The sequence below is a fragment of the Nyctereutes procyonoides genome, unplaced genomic scaffold (genome assembly GCF_905146905.1).
Source record: "Nyctereutes procyonoides isolate TBG_1078 unplaced genomic scaffold, NYPRO_anot_genome, whole genome shotgun sequence".
Classification (NCBI taxonomy): Eukaryota; Metazoa; Chordata; class Mammalia; order Carnivora; family Canidae; genus Nyctereutes; species Nyctereutes procyonoides.
This window is the reverse complement of record NW_026575160.1, coordinates 11,142,123-11,163,683: the sequence shown is the minus strand read 5'-3', so window position 1 is coordinate 11,163,683 and position 21,561 is coordinate 11,142,123. Positions and strand designations below refer to the sequence as shown.

The following is a 21,561-nucleotide window of genomic DNA, read 5'->3' as shown; positions in this document are numbered from 1 at the left end:
ATTTAAATGTCCTTCTAATAGAAGTCCCATGATAAGAGAAAAGGTAAATGGGGGGGTGGGGAGATGGAGAAAAGATAGTATCTTAAGAAATAATTATCAAACATTCTCTAGAGTTAATGAAAGATATAAAATCTCAGACTGAATTAACTCAGATTAAATCTAAACTTAAATATGGTTAGTGCAATTTAGGAACAAAGTCAAAACACTGAGGTTTCCAGTGGCTTTGGGAAGGTAAGTGGGAAGATGGGGAAGATGAGTAAAAATCAGACTGACAACAACTATGGGAATAAGAAAACAATGGATTATTGTCAAAAGTTTGAAAGAAATATGGACTTTGGACCTACTATTTTATAGCCAATTAAACTGTTTAAAAGTACTTAAATGCAAAAAAAAATAAAAAAAAATAAAAGTACTTAAATGCAAGCATTTGTTTAAACGTCGAAATGTTGAAATATCCTGAGACAAGAGCGCCTGGGTTGCTCAGTCGGCTAGGTGTCTGCCTTTGGCGCAGATTATGATCCCAGGATGGAGATCATAATCTGGGATGGAGCCCCAAATCAGGCCAGCTCAGCAAGAGTCTGCTTCTCCTTTTCCCTCTGCTCCTCATCGCTCCCCCACCCCACCCCCACCCGTCATGCTCTCTTTCTCAAATAAATAAATAAAATCTTAAAAAAAAGATAACCTGGGATCCCTGGGTGGCGCAGCAGTTTAGCGACTGACTTTAGCCCAGGGCGCGATCCTGGAGACCCGGGATCGAATCCCACGTCCGGCTCCCGGTGCATGGAGCCTGCTTCTCCCTCTGCCTATGTCTCTGCCTCTCTCTCTCTCTCTCTCTCTCTCTCTCTCTCTCTCTCTCTCTGTGTGTGTGTGACTATCATAAATAAAAATTAAAAAAAAAAACAAAAAAAAGATAACCTGAGACATTTAATATTTTATGAAATCAACCACACAAAGACCTCTTTGAAAGTACTCTTAGAGGAGATCCCTGGGTGGCTCAGTGGTTTAGCACCTGCCTTCAGCCCAGGGCATGGTCCTGGGGTCCCGGGATCAAGTCCCACGTCGGGCTCCCCATGTGGAGCCTGCTTCTCTGCCTGTGTCTCTGCCTCTCTCTCTCTCTCTCTCTCTCTCTCTCTCTCTCTCATGAATAAATAAGATCTTTTAAAAAAATGAAAGTACACTTAGAGAGAGGCACCTAGGTGGCTCAGTCAGTTAAGTATCCAACTCTTAATTTCAGTTCAGGTCATAATTTCATGAGACAGAGTCCTGCACTGGGCTCCACACTCAGTGGAGAGTCTGCTTAAAGTTTCTCTCCTTCTGCTCCTCTCCCTATTCACACGTACTTGTGCTCTCTCAGATAAATAAATAAATCTTAAAAAAAAAAAAAGAAAATACTCTTAGAAAAAATACTCCAATACACAGAGAAAACCAAAAGATATCCAAAAACTTATGAAGAATGAGCAAATAACTCTAAAGTTTATTATCTGAGTTATCATATACAATACCTGTAACACTCTGTGACTAAAACCTAAAGTACAATTGTAGTTGTCTGATCAGCTGATTTTGGGGTGGGATATACAAAGATGACAGACACACCCAAAGCAAAGTGAAAATGTTCTAAGAATGGTGCTGGGAAAATTGGACATCCACATGGAGAAGAATGAAACTAGACCACTCTCTTGCACCATATACAAAGATAAACTCAAAATGGATGAAAGATCTAAATGTGAGACAAGAGTCCATCAATATCCTAGAAGAGAACACAGGCAACACCCTTTTTGAACTTGGCCACAGTAACTTCTTGCAAGATACATCCACGAAGGCAAAAGAAAAGGCAAAAGAAACAAAAGCAAAAATGAACTATTGGGACTTCATCAAAATAAGAAGCTTTTGCACAGCAAAGGATACAGTCAACAAAACTAAAAGACAACCTACAGAATGGGAGGAGATATTTGCAAATGACGTATCAGATAAAGGGCTAGTTTCCAAGATCTATAAAGAACTTATTAAACTCAACAGCAAAGAAACAAACAATCCAATCATGAAATGGGCAAAAGACATGAAGAGAAATCTCACAGAGGAAGACATAGACATGGCTAACATGCACTTGAGAAAATGCTCTGCATCACTTGCCATCAGGGAAATACAAATCAAAACCACAATGAGATCCCACCTCACACCAGTGAGAATGGGGGAAATTAACAAGGCAGGAAACCACAAATGTTGGAGAGGATGTGGAGAAAGGGGAACCCTCTTACACTGTTGGTGGGAATGTGAACTGGTGCAGCCACTCTGGAAAACTGTGTGGAGGTTCCTCAAAGAATTAAAAATAGACCTGCCCTACGACCCAGCAATTGCACTGCTGGGGATTTACCCCAAAGATACAGATGCAGGGAAACACCGGGACACCTGCACCCCGATGTTTCTAGCAGCAATGTCCACAATAGCCAAACTGTGGAAGGGGCCTCGGTGTCCATCGAAAGATGAATGGATAAAGACGATGTGGTTTATGTATACAGTGGAATATGACTCAGCCATTAGAAACGACAAATACCCACCATTTGCTTCAACATGGATGGAACTGGAGGGTATTATGCTGAGTGAAGTAAGTCAATCCGAGAAGGACAAACATTATATGGTCTCATTCATTTGGGGAATATAAAAAAATAGTGAAAGGGAATAAAGGGGAAAGGAGAAAAAATTAGTGGAAAATATCAGAAAGGGAGACAGAACATGAAAGACTCCTAACTCTGGGAAACGAACTAGGGGTGGTGGGAGGGGAGGTGGGCGGGGGGGGGTGACTGGGTGACGGGCACTGAGGGGGGCACTTGACGGGATGAGCACTGGGTGTTATGCTATATGTTGGCAAATTGAACAATAAAAAATAAATTTATAAAAAAAATGTTCTAAGATACTAGGGGTAGACAGTAGAAAAAGAGGAAGAAAAGAAACCATGATAAACAGAAACATGAAATAATTACAGAAATAAGTTCTAATAAAACAGTAATTATAAATACATTAATCAAGTCATCCATCAAAAAGAAAGTAAATAGGTGGAAAAATAATTTTAAAAGGAAACAGTATTTAAAAAAAATAAAAGAACCCAAGCACGCCCCCCACTTAGACCCACCGAGTTATACCCCCGACACTTCACCCACCCCCCAACCCACCCACCCAACCATGCCCGGGCCCACCACCCGCCCCCATCCCAAAACCCCCAGAAACCCTTCAGACTCCCCCCACCCCCCGCACCCTCCCACCCCAAACAGACGCCACGCCACACAGACCCCGCCCCACACACCCCCCATGCACGCCCATCACCTGCCCCCCCCCCCCCTGGCACGCCTTCTCTCAAAAAAAAACCCTCTCCAAAACCAAACAAACAAACCAGGGCTCCGGCCCTCTCTCTCCTTCCCTCCTCCGCCCGCCTTCGCTTCTCTGAAAAGCCAAGGACCTGCAAAGCCATCCTTTCTTCCTGTCCCTCATTATTTCCACTCAGCCTAGTGCTACAACCTCGCTGCAGCCCCCCGCGGTCCTTCATTCCTTATTCTCCCCCCCACATCTCCCCATTTTCATCCCCCTCACCCTGCCTCAAGCTCCTTAACCCCCACGCCTTCATCCCCCAACCCCCCCCCCACCCCCAACCCCTTTCACACCTTCACCTTCCCCATCACACCCCTGAATACCCCCGACAAACCTAACTAATATACGTTCCACCGACCATATCCAAAAACACTCCAAGAATTAACTACCCACAAAAGAAGTCTCAATAAATGTTGAGGAAATCAGAAATCATGAACTTTAATTTCTTTGACTTCCATTATTGAAGTTTAAGTTTTATTTCTTAAGTATTTAAAGAATACAAGTAAATATCAAACAACTTCTCACCAAAACAGAGAGAAGTTTAAAGAATATTCTGGTGATCTAGGTGAACAGTAGGAAGGGAAACAAACCAGATATAGCAAAAAGTCCCATAAGATTAAACTTTAAGAAGAAAAGAGTTTTTAAAACGATATTGGATGCAAACCTATGTTTACTAACATTTCATGAGAAGAAATAAATCTTCACAGGGTAAAGTAAAAATTGCACTGTAGATAGGTACATTCTCACTACACCACTGCCCTTTTGTTTGCAAAGTTTACTTCCCTATTCTTGAAGAACTTATACTATTACATGGTATGATCTAAACTATATCTTCTTCCAGGCAGACAGAGAGAGATAGTGCCCAGATGTCCCTGAATATCCTTTTTTCCAACTCTCTAGCAAGCTCATTCCCTGCAGTCCAAAATAAGACTGTTATCTAGATAACCTTCAAATCATCCTGAAAATCTACAAATTCGGCCTGAGATGTAAAGAGAGACCAGCTGGAACGCTACAGTGAGAAGAGTTCGCGCTTCTATCAAGGTAGGAAGACGGGGGAAAAAGAAATAAAGAAACAAAAGGCCTCCGAGGGGGAGGGGCCCCGCGATGAGCCGGGCTGAGGCCGGGGCGAGTGTCCCCAGGACAGGAGAGCCCCGTCCCGTCCCGGAGAAGCAGGAGCTGCACCAACCTTCCCGGGCGGAAAGGGGCTCGCAGGGAGTTGGAGCAGGACCCAGGAGGGCGGGATGCCCTCGGGCTCCCTGGGACACTAACAGACACCTGCGGAGCAGCTCGGAGGGACTCGGGGGCGGCTCCACGGAGGGAGCTGCAGGGCGGGAGCGCGAATCCAACAGCGCAGGCCCCGGAGCACAGGGCGCCGGGACACAGCCCAGGATCCGGCCTCCCCCGGGACAGGCAGAGGCCGGGAGGGCCCAGGACAGCAAGGACGCTCCTGCCCCGAGCTGAGCAGATCAGCGGCCCCGCCCCGGAGCCTCCAGGCCCTGTGGACGGAGAACCGAGAGCCCCGAGCCCCGTAGTTCCTGCGGAGGCTGAATCCAGGCTTCCAGAGCTGCCATAGCCACTGCGGCTGTTCCTCCTGCGGCCTCACGGGTTAAACAACCCCCGCTGAGCCCTGCAGCAGGCAGGGGCAGAGCAGCTCCCCCAAGTGCTAACACCTGAAAATCAGCACAGCAGGCCCCTCCCCCAGAAGACCAGCTGGACGGACCAGTTCCAGGGGAAGTCAAGGGACTTAAACTCTACAGATTCAGAAGATACTCCCCCGTTTTTTTTGTTTTTTTTTTTCTTTTTTCTTTTCTTTTTGATTTCTGATTGCTTCCCCCACCCCCCTTTTTTTTCACCTTTCTTTTTCTTTCTCTTTTTCTTCTTTTTTCCTTTTTTTTTCTTCTTTTTCTTTTTCTTTTTCTCTTTTCTTCTCTCTCTTTCCTTTTCCCAATACAACTTGTTTTTGGCCACTCTGCACTGAGCAAAATGACTAGAAGGAAAACCTCACCTCAAAAGAAAGAATCAGAAACAGCCCTCTCTCCCACAGAGTTACAAAATCTGGATTACAATTCAATGTCAGAAAGCCAATTCAGAAGCACTATTATACAGCTACTGGTGGCTCTAGAAAAAAGCATTAAGGACTCACAAGACTTCATGACAGCAGAATTTAGATCCAATCAGGCAGAAATTAAAAATCAATTGAATGAGATGCATTCCAAACTAGAAGTCCTAACGACAAGGGTTAACGAGGTGGAAGAACGAGTGACATAGAAGACAAGTTAATGGCAAAGAGGGAAACTGAGGAAAAAAGAGACAATTAAAAGACCATGAAGACAGATTAAGGGAAATAAATGACACTCTAAGGAAGAAAAACCTACGTTTAATTAGGGTTCCCGAGGGCGCCGAAAGGGACAGAGGGCCAGAATATGTATTTGAACAAATCCTAGCTGAAATCTTTCCCAATCTGGGAAGGGAAACAGGCATTCAGATCCAGGAAATAGAGAGATCCCCCCCTAAACTCAATAAAAACCGTTCAACACCTCGACATTTAATAGTGAAGCTTGCAAATTCCAAAGATAAAGAGAAGATCCTTAAGGCAGCAAGAGACAAGAAGTCCCTGACTTTCATGGGGAGGAATATTAGGGTAACAGCAGACCTCTCCACAGAGACGTGGCAGGCCAGAAAGAGCTGGCAGGATATATTCAGGGTCCTAAATGAGAAGAACTGGCAAACAAGAATACTTTATCCAGCAAGGCTCTCATTCAAAATGGAAGGAGAGATAAAGAGCTTCCAAGACAGGCAGGAACTGAAAGAATATGTGACCTCCAAACCAGCTCTGCAAGAAATTTTAAGGGGGACTCTTAAAATTCCCCTTTAAGAAGAAGTTCAGTGGAACAATCCACAAAAACAAGGACTAAATAGATATCATGATGACACTAAACTCATATCTGTCAATAGTACTCTGAACGTGAACGGGCTTAATGACCCCATCAAAAGGCGCAGGGTTTCAGACCGGATAAAAAAGCAGGACCCATCTATTTGCCGTCTACAAGAGACTCATTTTAGACAGAAGGACACCTACAACCTGAAAATAAAAGGTTGGAGAACCATTTACCATTCAAATGGTTCTCAAAAGAAAGCAGGGGTAGCCATCCTTATATCAGATAAACTAAAATTTACCCCGAAGACTGTAGTGAGAGACGAAGAGGGACACTATATCATAAAGGATCTATCCAGCAAGAGGACTTAACAATCCTCAATATATATGCCCCGAATGTGGGAGCTGCCAAATACTTAAACGAATTATTAACCAAAGTGAAGAAATACTTAGATAATAATACACTTATACTTGGTGACTTCAATCTAGCTCTTTCTACCCTCGATAGGTCTTCTAAGCACAATATCTCCAAAGAAACAAGAGCTTTAAAAGATACACTGGACCAGATAGATTTCACAGATATCTACAGAACTTTACATCGAAACTCAACTGAATACACATTCTTCTCAAGTGCACATGGAACTTTCTCCAGAATAGACCACATACTGGGTCACAAATCGGGTCTGAACAGATACCAAAAGATTGGGATCGTCCCCTGCATATTCTCAGACCATAACGCCTTGAAATTAGAACTCAATCACAAGAAGAAGTTTGGAAGGACATCAAACACGTGGAGGTTAAGGACCATCCTGCTAAAAGATAAAAGGGTCAACCAGGAAATTAAGGAAGAATTAAAAAGATTCAAGGAAACTAATGAGAATGAAGATACAACGGTTCAAAATCTTTGGGATGCAGCAAAAGCAGTCCTGAGGGGGAAATACATCGCAATACAAGCATCCATTCAAAAACTGGAAAGAACTCAAATACAAAAGCTAACATTACACATAAAGGAGCTAGAGAAGAAGCAGCAAATCGACCCGACGCCCAGCAGAAGAAGAGAGTTAATTAAAATTCGAGCAGAACTCAACGAAATTGACCAGAAGAACTGTGGAACAGATCAATAGAACCAGGAGTTGGTTCTTTGAAAGAATTAATAAGATAGATAACCCATTAGCCAACCTTATTAAAAAGAAGAGAGAGAAGACTCAAATTAATAAAAACATGAATGAGAAAGGAGAGATCACTACCAACACCAAGGAAATACAAACGATTTTAAAAACATATTATGAACAGCTCTACGCCAATAAATTAGGCAATCTAGAAGAAATGGACGCATTCCTGGAAAGCCACAAACTACCAAAACTGGAACAGGAAGAAACAGAAAACCTGAACAGGCCAATAACCAGGGAGGAAATTGAAGCAGTCATCAAAAAACTCCCAAGACACAAGAGTCCAGGGCCAGATGGCTTCCCAGGGGAATTCTATCAAACGTTTAAAGAAGAAATCATACCTATTCTACTAAAGCTGTTTGGAAAGATAGAAAGAGATGGAGTACTTCCAAATTCATTCTATGAGGCCAGCATCACCTTAATTCCAAAACCAGACAAAGACCCCACCAAAAAGGAGAATTACAGACCAATATCCCTGATGAACATGGATGCAAAAATTCTCAACAAGATACTAGCCAATAGGATCCAACAACACATTAAGAAAATTATTCACCATGACCAAGTAGGATTTATCCCCGGGACACAAGGCTGGTTCAACACTCGTAAAACAATCAATGTGATTCATCATATCAGCAAGAGAAAAACCAAGAACCATATGATCCTCTCATTAGATGCAGAGAAAGCATTTGACAAAATACAGCATCCATTCCTGATCAAAACGCTTCAGAGTGTAGGGATAGAGGGAACTTTCCTCGACATCTTAAAAGCCATCTACGAAAATCCCACAGCAAATATAATTCTCAATGGGGAAGCACTGGGAGCCTTTCCCCTAAGATCAGGAATAAGACAGGGATGTCCACTCTCACCACTGCTATTCAACATAGTATTGGAAGTCCTAGCCTCAGCAATCAGACAACAAAAAGACATTAAAGGCATTCAAATTGGCAAAGAAGTCGTCAAACTCTCCCTCTTCGCTGATGACATGATACTGTACATAGAAAACCCAAAAGCCTCCACCCCAAGATTGCTAGAACTCATACAGCAATTTGGTAGCGTGGCAGGATACAAAATCAATGCCCAGAAATCAATGGTATTTCTATACACTAACAATGAGACTGAAGAAAAGGAAATTAAGGAGTCAATCCCATTTACAATTGCACCCAAAAGCATAAGACACCTAGGAATAAACCTAACCAAAGAGGTAAAGGATCTATACCCTAAAAACTATAGAACACTTCTGAAAGAAATTGAGGAAGACACAAAGAGATGGAAAAATATTCCATGCTCATGGATTGGCAGAATTAATATTGTGAAAATGTCAATGTTACCCAGGGCAATTTACACGTATAATGCAATCCCTATCAAAATACCATGGACTTTCTTCAGAGAGTTAGAACAAATTATTTTAAGATTTGTGTGGAATCAGAAAAGACCCCGAATAGCCAGGGGAATTTTAAAAAAGAAAACCCTATCTGGGGGCATCACAATGCCAGATTTCAGGTTGTACTACAAAGCTGTGGTCATCAAGACAGTGTGGTACTGGCACAAAAACAGACACATAGATCAATGGAACAGAATAGAGAACCCAGAAGTGGACCCTCAACTTTATGGTCAACTAATATTCGATAAAGGAGGAAAGACGATCCACTGGAAGAAAGACAGTCTCTTCAATAAATGGTGCTGGGAAAATTGGACATCCACATGCAGAAGAATGAAACTGGACCACTCTCTTACACCATACACAAAGATAAACTCAAAATGGATGAAAGATCTAAATGTGAGACAAGATTCCATCAAAATTCTAGAGGAGAACACAGGCAACACCCCTTTTTGAACTTGGCCACAGTAACTTCTTGCAAGATACATCCACGAAAGCAAAAGAAACAAAAGCAAAAATGAACTATTGGGACTTCATCAAGATAAGAAGCTTTTGCACAGCAAAGGATACAGTCAACAGAACTAAAAGACAACCTACAGAATAGGAGAAGATATTTGCAAATGACGTATCAGATAAAGGGCTAGTTTCCAAGATCTATAAAGAACTTATTAAACTCAACAGCAAAGAAACAAACAATCCAATCATGAAATGGGCAAAGGACATGAAGAGAGATCTCACAGAGGAAGACATAGACATGGCCAACAAGCACATGAGAAAATGCTCTGCATCACTTGCCATCAGGGAAATACAAATCAAAACCACAATGAGATCCCACCTCACACCAGTGAGAATGGGGAAATTAACAAGGCAGGAAACAACAAATGTTGGAGAGGATGCGGAGAAAAGGGAACACTCTTACACTGTTGGTGGGAATGTGAACTGGTGCAGCCACTCTGGAAAACTGTGTGGAGGTTCCTCAAAGAGTTAAAAATAGACCTGCCCTACGACCCAGCAATTGCACTGTTAGGGATTTACCCCAAAGATTCAGATGCAATGAAACGCCGGGACACCTGCACCCCGATGTTTCTAGCAGCCATGTCCACAATAGCCAAACTGTGGAAGGAGGCTCGGTGCCCATCGAAAGATGAATGGATAAAGAAGATGTGGTTTATGTATACAATGGAATATTACTCAGCCATTAGAAACGACAAATACCCACCATTTGCTTCAACGTGGATGGAACTGGAGGGTACTATGCTGAGTGAAGTAAGTCAATCGGAGAAGGACAAACAGTGTATGCTCTCATTCATTTGGGGAATATGAATAATAGTGAAAGGGAATATAAGGGAAGGGAGAAGAAATGTGTGGGGAAATATCAGAAAGGGAGACACAACATAAAGACTCCTAACTCTGGGAAATGAACTAGGGGTGGTGGAGGGGGAGGAGGGCGGGGGGTGGGGGTGAATGGGTGACGGGCACTGAGGGGGACACTTGACGGGATGAGCAATGGGTGTTATTCTGTATGTTGGTAAATTGAACACCAATAAAAATTAATTTATCAAAATAAGACTATCAACTAGCACAGCCACTATTTAACCTCGTCCTAAAGATAATGACCAAAGCAGTAAAAGTTCAAAGATACATCAAAAGGAAATGGAGAAGAGGGTTACTGTTTTCAAATGGTATGTCCACAAATAAAGCTCAAAGAATATTAGAGAAATGAGAACTAAAGAGTTCAGGAGAGTTGCCAGAGACATCAACATATAAAAATCAACAGTAAAAAATAAATACATACATACACACATATATATCTCAACAGTATTCTGCCAACCATTAAAAATAACTAAGGGGGATCCCTGGGTGGCGCAGCGGTTTAGCGCCTGCCTTTGGCCCAGGGCGCGATCCTCGAGACCCGGGATCGGATCCCACGTCGGGCTCCCGGTCCATGGAGCCTGCTTCTCCCTCTGCCTGTGTCTCTGCCTCTCTCTCTATATTTCTCTCTCTCTCTCTCTGTGACTATCATAAATAAATAAAAATTTTTTAAAAATTTTAAAAAATAACTAAGGAATGGAAAGTAAGATAGTATCCACAAAAGTAACCAAAAGCATATATATCTTGGAGTTAAGTGAAGAAATGCCGAGGCCTTTTAGAGAATTATTTTAAACATCATTAAAGGACATTAAAAAAATATCTGAATAAGTGAAGAGAAAAATTATGTTAATAGGTGGAATGGAACACTGTCATGCCTGTTCACACCAAATTAAAGTCATTGCTGAGATGGCAGGAGAAGGCTGAAGAAAGGTTCCATAACATCCTATAGCTATGGTACTCTAGCCCCTGATCCTGGATCAGGACTCCTCTCTGATCAACTCTTGGCATGTGACCCTACTAGATTTTCTGTTAGAATCCAATAGACAACAGGGACTCACATGCCTGCTACTACTTCTATCTTCATGAGTTTTCCCAGTGAATGCTGCTCTAGCAAGCCTGATAGGTCTATTTTGCCTTATTTGCAGGATAGACACACATACGTACATAAACATTAAATTATGTAAAATTTTAATTCTATTAAGAAATTAGAATTCATCAAAGAAAAATTCTTGCAGCCATCATTACTATGTGAAGTCTCAAGGTAAATGCTAATTTCACCATCAAATGATAAACATTTTTTATAGAATCTTTTTTTTAACAATTTTTTTAATTTTTATTTATTTATGATAGACATACAGAGAGAGAGACAGGCAGAGACACAGGCAGAGGGAGAAGCAGGCTCTATGCACCGGGAGCCCGATGTGGGATTCGATCCCGGGTCTTGAGGATCGCGCCCTGGGCCAAAGGCAGGCGCCAAACCGCTGCGCCACCCAGGGATCCCCAAATGATAAACATTTTAATGTAAATATATCTTTTTGAATTCTAACCTGCAATGTTTTCAAGCGCTTATTAAGAGGTAACTCATCTACTTCCAGAATAAAAACTTCTATTGCCATGTTCAGCTTCTGTTGCACTTCGTTTCTTTTGGTAATCAAAATACTCCCTTCATCCTGGAGAAAGAAAACAAAGAATAACCATCATTAATAGTATATCAAGTGGGCTGTGTATCAAGTGGGCTGTGGTGTTTTGTTTTGTTTTTTAACACATTGACCTATTTAAAAAACAAAAACAAAAAAAAACCTGATGTCTTAGAGTAAAATTTAACATTACGTTCTCCAAACAGTAGCTTTTAAGACAAATTATCTCTCTCCTGAGATCACCAAACTCACCGAGCTTTCTTTCCCTTAATTAGAAATGACATTTAATAACCCTGCTCTAATTTTTCCCATTATATATGCAATGAATTTTTTCTTAAAAAATTATACAAGTCCTATTATTAATTACACACTCTCTCCTGTTCCCATTCCACCTCCAATTCCTTCATCTACTTATCCTTCAAGATTCAGTTAATCTCCACCATGGTAAAAACTCCAATTTTAGGTCTAAGAGGCTATGTTTGGAAACAAGCATATGACAGACATCTAAGAATCTATGCATTAACTCTAGATAGTACTTACCAAACTGTATTGAAACTATATGTATATCCCATATTCAAGAGAAAGGATCATGTCTTAAATCAATTTGTGTCTCTGCTACTATAATAGTTTCTGGCACATACACTTAAAACCTTGAATTTTAGAATATTCTTTGTGTAAGCTGAACCAGACCATTTTATAAGTATATAGGGGGAAAAAAAAGAATCTCTTCACCGAAAATATACATGGCAATCAATTTAAGGTACTGTGCAAAATACACAAATGAAAATAATAATATTAAGACACAAGTTAAGTTCAGTAAGGGATATAAAACGGCAGGGCACCTGGGTGGCTCAATTAAGTATCCAACTCCTGATTTCACCTCAGGTCATGATCTCAGGGTTGGTTGTGAGATCAGGCTTTGCATTTGGCATGGAGCCTAAGATTCTCCCTCTCCCTCTGCCCCCTCTTTACCCCATCTTAAAAAAATAAAGGCAACTTTAAGCAGCAGTTCTAACCCTATATTTATTCAATAAACCACTCTTCCATCTATCAAATGAACACCAGGGCAATGAAGCCTAAAAATCAGGGTACCTGGCTAGCTCAGTGGTTGAGTGTCTGCCTTTGGCTCGGTTGTAATCCTAGGGTCCTGGGATCAAGTCCCGCATAGGATCCCCATGGGGAGCCTGCTTCTCCCTCTGCCTATGTCTCTGCCTACATCTCTGCCTCTGTGTCTCTCTCATGAATAAATAAAATCTTAAAAAAAAAAGTAAGTCCTGAAATGTCAGCAGTAAGCAGAAACAAGTAAATGCTTTAAAAAATAAAAATCAGAGGCACCTGGCTGGCTCAGTCTGGAAAGCATATGACTCTTGATCTCAAGGATCATGAGTTCGAGCTCCACACTGTAGAGATTACTTAAGTAATTTTTTTTTAATCTACTAGAATACCAAGTCTTACAGCTACATTAAGCCCTCTTTCTCTTTCTCCTGAATCAAACCACAAAAACAAAAATTAAAATGTAGTTACTTTTCATCTTATTACATAAAAATACATCATGAATTATTTTAATATTGACAACATAGTTTAATTAAGGAAAAAGAATACACTTTGCAGTCAGACATACCGGAGTTCAAATTCTGTATTAATATTTAGAACTATGTAATCTTATGTAAGCAATTTCCTTAAACCCTGTAGGTCTCAATTTCTTCAATTTTTTATTAATTTCTCATAAACATTTTAAAAGTATAAGAAAAAGATTATAAAGTACCCATCACCTGTGCTTCATACAGATACAAAATTTATTGCTTCTGTCACATTGTTTTCTTCCATAATCAGAAGTAAATAGTTAGGGTCTAACATGTAAAATGACACAAATATAATCTCTTCTCCAAATTTAACATTCCTGCCATTTCCAAAGGCCTAGTTATTCTGTTTCACTTCTCACTTAAAGCCAGCAAGGTTGCCAACTGGGCAACCTAGGCATGAACTGGCAATTAGAATTTCAGAGTACAATCCCCAGGGGCAGAAACGACCAATAATTCAGATGGGGCAACTCCAAACACAAGTACAGAACTCACAGACGCTATGGAAAGCTATGATTGTGGTATCTTTATCTGAAAAATAAGGAGTTCTGTTCAGCTTAATATAATAATCTAAAGAAAGTTGTGACAGGCAATATACTTGTACCTATGCTAATAAAGATTTCATAGGAAATAATCTGTTCTTCATACATTCCCCTACCCACAAATAACCACCAACCCAGTAATGGGTAGCTTAAATAGCACTTAATAGTAAGGCACAGTCCAATACTGCAGCATAAAACACACCACTCAAATTCAAAAACAAGATACATTAGGTGTCAGAGCCATCCTGGCTTACAAGGTTCAACCCCCTCAAAAGCCACCATCTTTACAGGCACAGTTTCCAAGGTTCCTCAAGGATGGTATGTCCAGTTACAAAAGCCCCCACCAAGTATTTGTAGTTTACAGTTCCTCAAGTCTAGATATAAATTACTCGCTAGGACTTTTATTTACCTAACTACTGTTGCCTAGTAATATGACTAAAATATCATTTTATCAAATAACCAAGGGGAGAGAGAAGGAACTGACCAATGGTCAAATGCAAAAGGGGAAAAGATCTTGTTAACACTTTATCCACAATCACCATTTATCTATTCTACCTTTAACAAGGTAATAAAATTAGAATCAAATTATTAATATGAATATGCTATAAAAATTAAATATTTCATGCAAAGTATGGCTACAATATCTATAATCCTTCTGCTTTCCCAAATGATATCCCTTTATGTCCAACAAATAAAACCATAATAGAGAAAAAGTCTTGACCCACCACATTTTGACAAGTTTGTATGTTCTCCTGAGCAAGACTGTATTCTGCCCAAATTCTCTCTAATTCAGTCAAAGAAGCTGGGATGGTAAAGGACTCTTCTTCTAGCACTTGCATAGCATCTGAAAGGTCATTTCCAAAACGAACATTGATGTTGACACGTCTATTTAAAGACAGAAGTGAAAACGAAAAGATCAAGAAATTTGTAAGTTGATGTGAGAAAAAATTACCCTAAAATAATAATCGTCTAAAGTTACTATTTTTAACACAGCTATGAAGAGATACTTGTTAAAACCTTATATAAAATCATAAATTAACTGGTATAACTTGTAATTAAAAATATATTTGATTGATGGGCACCTGGGTGGCTCAGTTGGTCAAAGTTTGACTCGATTTCAGCTCAGGCCATCATATTGGGGTTATGAAATCAAGCCCTGCTTTGGGTCCCATGCAGGTAGGAAGTATGCTTGAGATTCTTATTCCCCCTCTTCTTCTGCTCCTGCTCCTACCCCCCCGCTCATGCTTACGTGCACATGCTCTTAAAAATAAATGTACATTTGAGAAAAAAATCAAATAAAACTTTTATTAAAAAACTTTTACGTAAAGGAGAATTTCAAAAGTCTGCAGAACTTTAAATGATGTCAAATAAACCTTCAATTTTGGTCTACAATTAGATTTCTGGACAATTCTTTAAAAATGTTAGATTTAGCCAATCTTGTTTACCAAGACTACAGGTACAGATTATGTAGCCCTAATACACAGACTAGCTTTTGTGGCATTGAAAAATGAAAAGGGGATCCCTGGGTGGCTCAGCGGTTTAGCGCCTGCCTTCGGCCCAGGGCGTGATCCTGCAGTCCCGGGATCAAGTCCCACATCGGGCTCCCAGTATGGAGCCTGCTTCTCCCTCTGCCTGTGTCTCTGCCTCTCTCTCTCTCTATCATGAATAAATAAATAAAATCTTAAAAAAGAAAGAAAAGAAAAAGGGAAAGAAGGGCAGCCCCGGTGGCTCAGCGGTTTAGGACTGCCTTGGGTCCAGGGCGTGATCCTGGAGACCCAGGATCGAGTCCCACATCGGGCTCCCTGTATGGAGCCTTCTTCTCCCTCTGCCTCTCTCTTTCTGTGTGTCTCTCATGAATAGATAAATAGAATCTTAAAAAAAAAAAAAAAAAGAAAGAAAAAGGAAAAGAAAAAAAGCAATCAGATAAGCAGGACAGCTAGCAAAACCAAGAAGGCCCATCCATATTCGTTTCTCTACTTTCCAACTAGACTGCCACCATTCTAATAACACGTCATTTCCTCAAAGATGTACCAAAATGTATTGGATTATTTTGGTCCTAAGTCTGTCTCATAGCTGTTCCAGTGTAGCCACTTCATTTTTGGTAATGCATCAAAAGTTAATTAGCCTCTAGAGAACAAAATTAGTCAATCTAGAGGCTTATAAACCAGATGCCAACTGATAGATTTATAATGGAGAATATAAATTTCCACTGGATAAAACACCAACACACAGTATTAATTCAGATAACATCTTCTTACTGTTTCAAAGTACTTGAAAAAATGAATTCCTGATTTCATTTCTTAGTGTAGCATGCAAAGAGAACTAGGCTGTCTTGACAACTATTTTTTTTTCCACATTCCAGAAAGGGGTACAAATTATCCCTAACCAACAATAAGGCAATCATCTATTAATATAAAATATCTACATAAGCCATATACAGAGAAATGCTAAATATACTCTGCATAAGACTTTAGCTAACCAATTTCCTCTTTTCTGACTCCATGAAGACCATTTTCCTTCTGACTGTATGAAAACCACTTTTTCTTTAAATAGTGTATTATTTGGTAATTTAAATTACTGAAGTCTTCAGTTTGGGTATAAGCCTAAAAATAACACCAAGCAACAAAACTGGGCATAATAGTTTCACATCAAACTACTACTTAGAACTTGCATTGATTTTAATTTCACTCTCATATAGGAGACTGAACAATCTAACTCCATGTAGTAACAAAGGAATGCTGACAAAAACACTGTAAAATTCATCTCAGGAGTAACTGTTTTTAGTCTCTTTCCTTAAAGGCATAAAAATATATAGATTAAATGTCAAAGAAAAAATGGTGGGCATATAATTTAAACAAAGTACTAATTAGCAATTATTTTAAATTCTCCTTCTTGGGGCGCCTGGGTGGCTCAGTCAGTTAAGCACCCAAATCTAGTTTCAGCTCAGGGTCATGATCTCAGGGCTGTAAGATAGAGCCCTAGTCCAGCTCCATGCTCAACATGAAGTCTGCTCGAGATTCTCTCTCCTCTTTTCCCTCTGCCCCTTTCCTTACTCTTGTGCTCTCTAAGTAAATAAAACCGTTAAAAAAATCAAAATTAAACAAATTATCCTTCTCAAAAATATGCTTTTACCTACCTAATTTCTTTCAATATTTCAACCTTAGCTGCCAGATTTTCCATTCTGGTACCGACACGAGTCTTCAGAGTGCTTTCTAAATGTTTAGTCAAATCCATGGTGGTCGCTTTCTCTTGCTGCAACAAAAAACAAGCACATCCTAGTGAGTCTCAAACAAGAAACTATATTTCTGTCACTTAAATGATCTTAAGCCATAACTAAAATTTTAAAGGTTAAAGAACACCAGAGTTGCCTGGCTGGCTCAGTTGGTGAAACATGCAACTCTTGATCTCGGGATCATGGGTTCAAGCTCCATGTTCGGCATAGAGATTACTTTAAAAAAAATTGGGGGGCGCCTGGGTAGTTCAGTCAGTTAAGCATTTTACTCTTGCCTTTGGCTCAGGTCATGATCTCAAGATTATGAGATCAAGCCCCACATCAGGCTCTACACTCAGTGTGGAGTCTGAGATCCTCCTCTTCCCCCTACTACTCCCTCTACTCATACTCTCTCTCACTCATGCTCTAAAATAAATTTTAAAATCTTTAAAACAAACTTTTTTTTAATGTTAAGCCACAGGACAACTGATTTCCCTAGTAGCTGGGATCTGAAAAAGATAGTCTATTCCAGTTTTCTGTCTCCACACAGATGACTTATATTTCATCCTAAAAAGAAGCCAAATAGAAATAAATTTCACATATTTTCTCTCTTAATACTTAAATTTTAAAAAGATAAGTAAAAGATCCCTACAGACACCAAAAGATTAATGACTATTTTTATAAAGTCCTGTGTCATTCTACATTACAAAAGAATCAAAAACATCACTTCACTGACTCAACCTAGAATAAATTCCCTGATTCTGAGTATTATCCCAAATACAAGTGTACCATGATTACCCAAAATAACGTATCAAGCAGTAATACGGAAAAACACCTGGCAGTTTTATTCTAATCATACTACAAATCAGCTATTACATAAACATTGAAATTTTACTCAGTATTTGAACACACTCTTTAGTCCTCACATTCTCTCCAATTCTTTAAATAATAAGACAGAACCAGCACAAGCTGAATGGTTATTACTAGTATGCTACACTCAGGTATGCGCATGTCATTCTACTCCCACTCATTGAGCAGAATGACCATGAAGAATCAGTAATGTTTGTTCTTAACTCTGTTTACATTACATGGAATTGTTATTATAATTACTCCAAAATTACATAAATCTAAGAAACAGGAGTGGGAAAATAAAAAGTTGTTAAATCTTTGAAAATATGCTTAATATTTTATAGACTCCACTAAAACAAATCTTTGATACAAATTACTAATGAATTATATGCAAAAGAGAAATATAAAATACTGAATCATTTAGATCTAAAAGAACTGTGAAATTAAACTGGTTCACAAATATCTTGAACTTACTGTAAAAAAAACTGGAAATTAGATAAAAACAATAAGTATGGTCTTTAAGACAAACAGAAAAGATGGCAAATTTAAACCCAACGACATCAATAATTACATTAAATGAAAATTAGCTAAATGCTCCAATTAAAGCATAGGAGATTATCACTTTGGATGAAAAAGCTTAGATTCAGCTATATGCTGCTCATAGATACAAAGAGACAGATAAAAATTAAAGGATGGAAAAGATATAACCTTGTTATAATAATATCAGGCAATGTGGGCATTAATACAGGGAGCCCCAGTAATAAATAGGGGTATTACATAAAGATGAGTCAATTCATCAGAAAGACAAAATTCTAAATGTATACGCAATAACAAAGTTTCAAATTCACAAAGTAAAACTTAACAGAAAAAAGGAAGAATCAGATAAAAACAATAGTATCTGGAGATTTCAACACTCCTCTCTGGGTACTGATAGAACAAGCCACTTCATTTTTGGTAATGCGCTCTGGAAAATACCACATGTGGATTTAATGGCTGACAATTGAGTTCAATTACCAATGGTCAATGATTTAATCAATCGGACCTAATGAAACTCTCATCTAAAAAAAAAAAAAAAAAAAAAACCACACACACACACAACTCCAAATAATTAGGTTCTAGGGAGCTTCCAGATTGGTGAACAAACCTATGTACTGGGAGAACATTTGGCTAAGATTCTCCCAGGTCCCCTAACCGACCTTCCACCCCCATCATAACTTCCTCCATGCACCTCCTTTTATTTGGTTGTTCCTGAGTTATATCCTTCATAATAAAACTGTAATCATAATTATAGCACTTCCCTGAGTTCTGTGAGTTGTTTTAGTGAATTACTAAACAAGGGAAGTAGGGATCATAGGAACCCTCAAATTTACAGAAGTATAGGTAGTCCGGGAACTTGATTGTGGCTGGTATCTGAAGTGGAAGAAGTCTTATAGGACTGAATCCTTAACTTGTGGGGTCTGTGGCAAATCCTAGCTGGTATTTAGTATCACAAGTGAATTGTAGGACATCCAGTTGGTGATGGTGAATTGGAGAAACAGTGATGGGATGGCAAATTAGTATCAGACAAAACTTACACAACTGAAAAATACACAGTATTCTTGGGGGGAAAAATGCCCTGAATCTGAGCAAACCTTGAGACCTAACTACCATAAAAGCAAACATACGGAGTTAAAGGACCTTCTTAAGCAACAGAGGTTCACAGATTAAACAATTTAAGAGATTTATCATGCAAAATGCAGTGCACAGGTCTAACTGGGATCCCAAATGGAAGAAATGACATTCATAGAACAATCCAGAAATCTGAACATTAGATATTAAAAGATATTAAGGAACTATTGTTAACTTTTAAGTATAAACAGTATTATGGTTGTCTTTTTTGAAGTTATTTTCTACTAGAGACACACACTAAAACATATACAGTAGAATATTATGAATGGGATTTGTTTTAAAATCATTCTGGGGCACCAGGCTAGCTTTAATCAGTTGAGTGTCTGCCCTTCAGCTCAGGTCGTGATCCTGGGTCCTGGGATCCAGCCTCACAGTAGGAAGTCAGCTTTTCCGTATCCCTCTGCCCCTACTCACTTGCTTGCTCTCTCTCTCTCACTCACTCTAACAAATGGATAAAAAGTCTTTAACTCAGAAAAAAAAAAAAGTAACTCAGGAGATGTAATTTTTTTAGAAAGACTGACCATGTATCTAACAATTGCAAAAATCAAGTGATGAGTACATAAGGATTAATTATTCAACTCTCCTTCTAGAATGTTTGACATTTCCCACAGTTAAAAGTTGTAAAAGAACATAAAAGGAAATGTAAACGAGAAATTACTAATCTTGCAAACATTAAGTGAAATCCAACGATGGTAAATTGGAAGTATAAGAAAAAACTTCATCTGTAAACAAATATAAAGAAAGGAGAAAATGAGAAAAGGGGGAAAGAAAGGGAAGAAAACAAAAAGTGATAGCAAATTAAACAAAAAAGAGCAGATGAGTGTACAGATTTCCCAGATGGCCATTCTTTACTTTATACCAGCAAACATACTATACCTGCAGCTCCTGGGCAGTCTGTTCTACTTTGGACTCTAAAGCTTTGTAACTTTCAAGAAGAACTTCCTTCTCTGTTTTAAGTCTTTCATTTTCTTCAATCAGTTTCTGGTCCTGCTTAATTTTTGCCAGGCTGACATTAGACCCTAAATTAAAGTCTCCAACAGCCAAATTTTCCCTATTAAAAACAAATTCACTCATTTTAAAAACCAAACTGTATAAGGCTGACAGAGATCATAAATCTAAACTAAATCATTTGGAGCTTTTTATACCGTAATATATCTTAAGTTTATTTTGAAAACTAATTTAAAGCCTTTATCTACTTTAACACTAAAAAATATTTTAATGCAAGCTAGATTTTATAACTGAAGTCATATTTCAAAAACAATGCTACCAATGCTCAAATATAATCCAAACTGTAGCAAAATCAACTCCAGCACATATAGTTAAAAGCGACCTTTATCAGTTTCTTCCAGTTCCTCCTCCCCCTCCCCATCAACCCAACCCCACTCCATTTGACAGTTGTTAGTTTTGTTTCCAAGATCCCAAAAAAAACTACATCACCCAAGACATGGCATCATGGCTTGGATCATGATACAGAAGCTTATATAAATGGTTTGGTACTTAGATTTGGTACTTATTAAACCTGGGTTTCTGCTTCAACTTTATAATTCAAAATTATCTAAAAAGTGAATTCCCTTTTTAATAATCAAATTTCATCATAATAAGTCATCACAGGAGGAACAAAGACCTTCTCTTTCGTTACAAAGAAAAAGTGATTCCCTGACATTCATTAAAATAGTCTTAAAGCCATGGGAAAACTTCAGAGTTTATTTGAAATTCTGGTTCTGCCTGAATATTTCAGATTTAGGGGTATATTTTTATTTTTGATAAACATATTCAAAAGAATTACTATGAAGAGCTGATATATGAACTTTAGACCATTGAGGAACGATTTTTCTTTCAAAATGGCTTTTAATGAAAATTTTCCTGCTAAAGCAGAAAGGAATACATGTTTGAGACAAGCAGAAATGAGTATCATCTCTCA

At 39.0% G+C, this 21,561-nt stretch overlaps 1 protein-coding gene across 2 annotated transcripts in view; it reads right to left on the bottom strand.

Annotated features, from left to right (window-relative positions):
* STK31 (serine/threonine kinase 31) overlaps positions 1–21,561 on the bottom strand; it is a 93,204-nt gene that overhangs the window by 53,692 nt on the left and 17,951 nt on the right. For both annotated transcript variants that reach the window (XM_055314771.1, XM_055314773.1), the window contains exons 8-11: positions 20,517–20,691; positions 17,049–17,164; positions 14,638–14,797; positions 11,701–11,823 (exon numbers count right to left, since the gene is read on the bottom strand). In XM_055314771.1, the coding sequence (XP_055170746.1) occupies positions 11,701–11,823; positions 14,638–14,797; positions 17,049–17,164; positions 20,517–20,691 (574 nt within the window). The remainder of the gene's footprint in view (positions 1–11,700; positions 11,824–14,637; positions 14,798–17,048; positions 17,165–20,516; positions 20,692–21,561) is intronic.